Source organism: Otolemur garnettii, unplaced genomic scaffold (assembly GCF_000181295.1).
Source record: "Otolemur garnettii isolate 467f Iridium unplaced genomic scaffold, OtoGar3 scaffold00209, whole genome shotgun sequence".
In the NCBI taxonomy this organism is placed as follows: Eukaryota; Metazoa; Chordata; class Mammalia; order Primates; family Galagidae; genus Otolemur; species Otolemur garnettii.
Window position 1 is genome coordinate 909,834 of NW_003852604.1, and position 2,558 is coordinate 912,391.

Consider the following 2,558-nt stretch of genomic DNA (forward strand, 5'->3'; position numbering starts at 1 on the left):
ACCCCCTTGAGAATTAGAGACATGTATAGACATCTGGCTAGTATACAGACGTTCAAGGACAGATCTCTCTGGATCCGAGGTTGTAACGGGACAGCACAGTAAGCTGCAGTTGCAATAAGCAGCAAGGACGTCTCTATCCTGGTGATCTTTCTTTTTGTAACAGAAAAAGAACTGAGCCACATGTGGCCCACTCCCAGCTCACTGAATCAGTAGCAACAGAGCAATGATTGTGTTGCGCCTTGTCTGATGTTTCTTGGAAGTTAGGATGAGCTGCCAACAAATACTTCCGTTGTGTCTGTGGTGTAATTGAGATATCCCCGGTTGTGATGGGGGAATCGCTGAGGTTGAGTACTCACTCTCTCACTCACAGTACGATTTTAGGTAATTGACTTGTATTTTACTGAGTCACGTGTCTTCATTTGTAAAAAGGGACCATTGTACCAACAGCTGCCTCGCGATACAGAGTCGAGAATTCAATATGTTAGTCAATAAGAAGACGCTGTATAAACTGTAACGCTCTGTACGAAGCGTATTTGCTGTTTCTGTCTTACTTCTTCCACCTCCTTCAAAACCAGAGCTGCTCTTGGTTAGGCCAATTCATGATGTGGTTTGGAAGATGCTGTGTCTTTCTCCTTGCAACAAATGAGAAACGCTCTGGAGCTTCCTCTGCAGAGCGTCCTTCACCTCCTTGTTGCGGAGGCTGTAGATGAAGGGGTTGAGCATGGGAATTATGATGGTGTAGAAGACGGACACCACTTGGCCATTGGTGTCGTAAGTGGCTCCATGGGGCTGGACGTAGGTGAAAACCAGTGTGCCGTAGAAAATAGCTATGGCCAGGAAGTGGGAGGCACATGTGGAGAGGGCCTTCTCCCGCCCCGCTGCTGAGCGCATCCTCCCAATCGCCACCAACACCAAACTGTAGGAGGTGAGGATGACTGAAGCAGGCAGGAGGGTGGCCAGAGCAGAGAAGACATACAGGACCATGCCTGCTGTGGCTGTGTTGGCACAGGCCAGCAGCAGGAGGGGTGGCACATCACAGAAGTAGTGATTGACTTTGTTGGGCCCACAGAAAGGCAGGGCAAAGACATTCCCCGTCTGGATAGCAGAGTTGGCTCCACCAAAGGCATAGGAAATAGCCACTAGCTGGATGCAGGTTCCCTTGGTCATGATAGAACTGTAATGGAGGGGTTGGCAGATGGCCATGAAACGGTCATAGGCCATGGAGGCCAGCAGGAAGCTCTCAGAGGTCACATGTACTACAAAGAAGGCCAGCTGGACCACACAGCCCTTGAAAGAGATGGACTTGTCAGAGACTAAAAAGTTGACCAAGAGCTTGGGTGTGACCACAGAAGAGTAACAAATGTCAAGGAAGGAGAGGACGCTGAGGAAGAAATACATGGGGCTATGGAGACGGGCGTCTGTGAAGATGAGTGCTATCATCCCCAGGTTGCCCACCACTGTCACAGCGTAGATAAGCAGGAAGGCTCCGAAGAGAAACCCCTGGAGGTCTGGATAATTGGAGAATCCCAGCAAGATGAACTTGGCAACTGGGGTGTAGTTGCCGCTGGTGAGGGCTAGTTCTCCAGGTGTCATCTGCAGAGGTGACAATTAATTATCACTCAAGCAGTGCTACTTGGGCATGTCCCCTTGTAGGGCGGGCACGACAAGGGACAACAAACATCAAGCATGTATGAGGCTCCTTTTACAGAATGCATCAGCCGTAGAGTAAAGCACACGGGCTGTGAAGCCAGACAGACCTAAGTCTTAACTGTGATTGTGGAACTAACTAGTTGTATACTTTTGGAGAAGCATTTTCTATGAGCCTTAGTTTCCTCATCTGTGAAATGAAGACATTATGCCTACTTCTCAAGACTGCTGTGTGGCCTGAATTAAAAAAGGGAATGTGAAACATCCAAATGCCTAGAACATGGCAGGTAATCGATGCCTCTGTCTATACAATATGTTTATAACTCTTCTGGACACTTATTTCAGTCTTTTTTTCCTTAAATCAAGGTGTGATTCACAGACTATAAAATTCACCATTTTAAAATCTACAATTTGGTGGTTGTTAGTACCTTCATAATGTTATGCAACTTTTCCCACTGTTTCATCCAAGAACATTTTCATCACCCCCAAAATAAAACTGCATATCTCTCCCATGCTGATCAGTAGTGGGATTGCGCCTGTGAATGGCCACTGCCCTCCAGCCTGGGCAACATAGTGAGACTCCGTCTCTTATTAAAAAAAGAAAATAAAATAAAACTGCATATCTTATAGTAGTCACTTCCCTTCTCCCCTTGCTCAGCATCTGGAAACCATTAATGAATTTTCTGTCTCTGTGGATTTACCCATTCTGGATATCTCATATAAATGGATTCATATAATATAGGGCCTTTTGCATCTGGCTCCTTTCACTTAGCTTAATGTTATCAAGGTTCACCCATGTGGCAGCTTGTATCAGTAGTCATCCTGTCTTGTATTTAAACACACTTGAGGGCATCCCATCCTCTATAATCAGAACCACCTTGTCCTCTACAAATCCATTCAGTTGAATGTCA

At 46.3% G+C, this 2,558-nt stretch overlaps 1 protein-coding gene across 1 annotated transcript; it reads right to left on the reverse strand.

Annotated features, from left to right (window-relative positions):
• Positions 1 to 597: 597 nt before the first annotated feature.
• Positions 598 to 1,593, reverse strand: LOC100967050 (olfactory receptor 1020-like). The gene has a single exon (XM_003801387.1). The coding sequence runs from the start codon at positions 1,591 to 1,593 to the stop codon at positions 598 to 600; it is 996 nt and encodes a 331-aa protein (XP_003801435.1).
• Between the last annotated feature and the right edge of the window lie 965 nt (positions 1,594 to 2,558).

Bases quoted from the DNA above. Each gene is read 5' to 3' on its own strand.
- LOC100967050 (XM_003801387.1), bottom strand. From the start codon at position 1,593: ATGACACCTGGAGAACTAGCCCTCACCAGCGGCAACTACACCCCAGTT.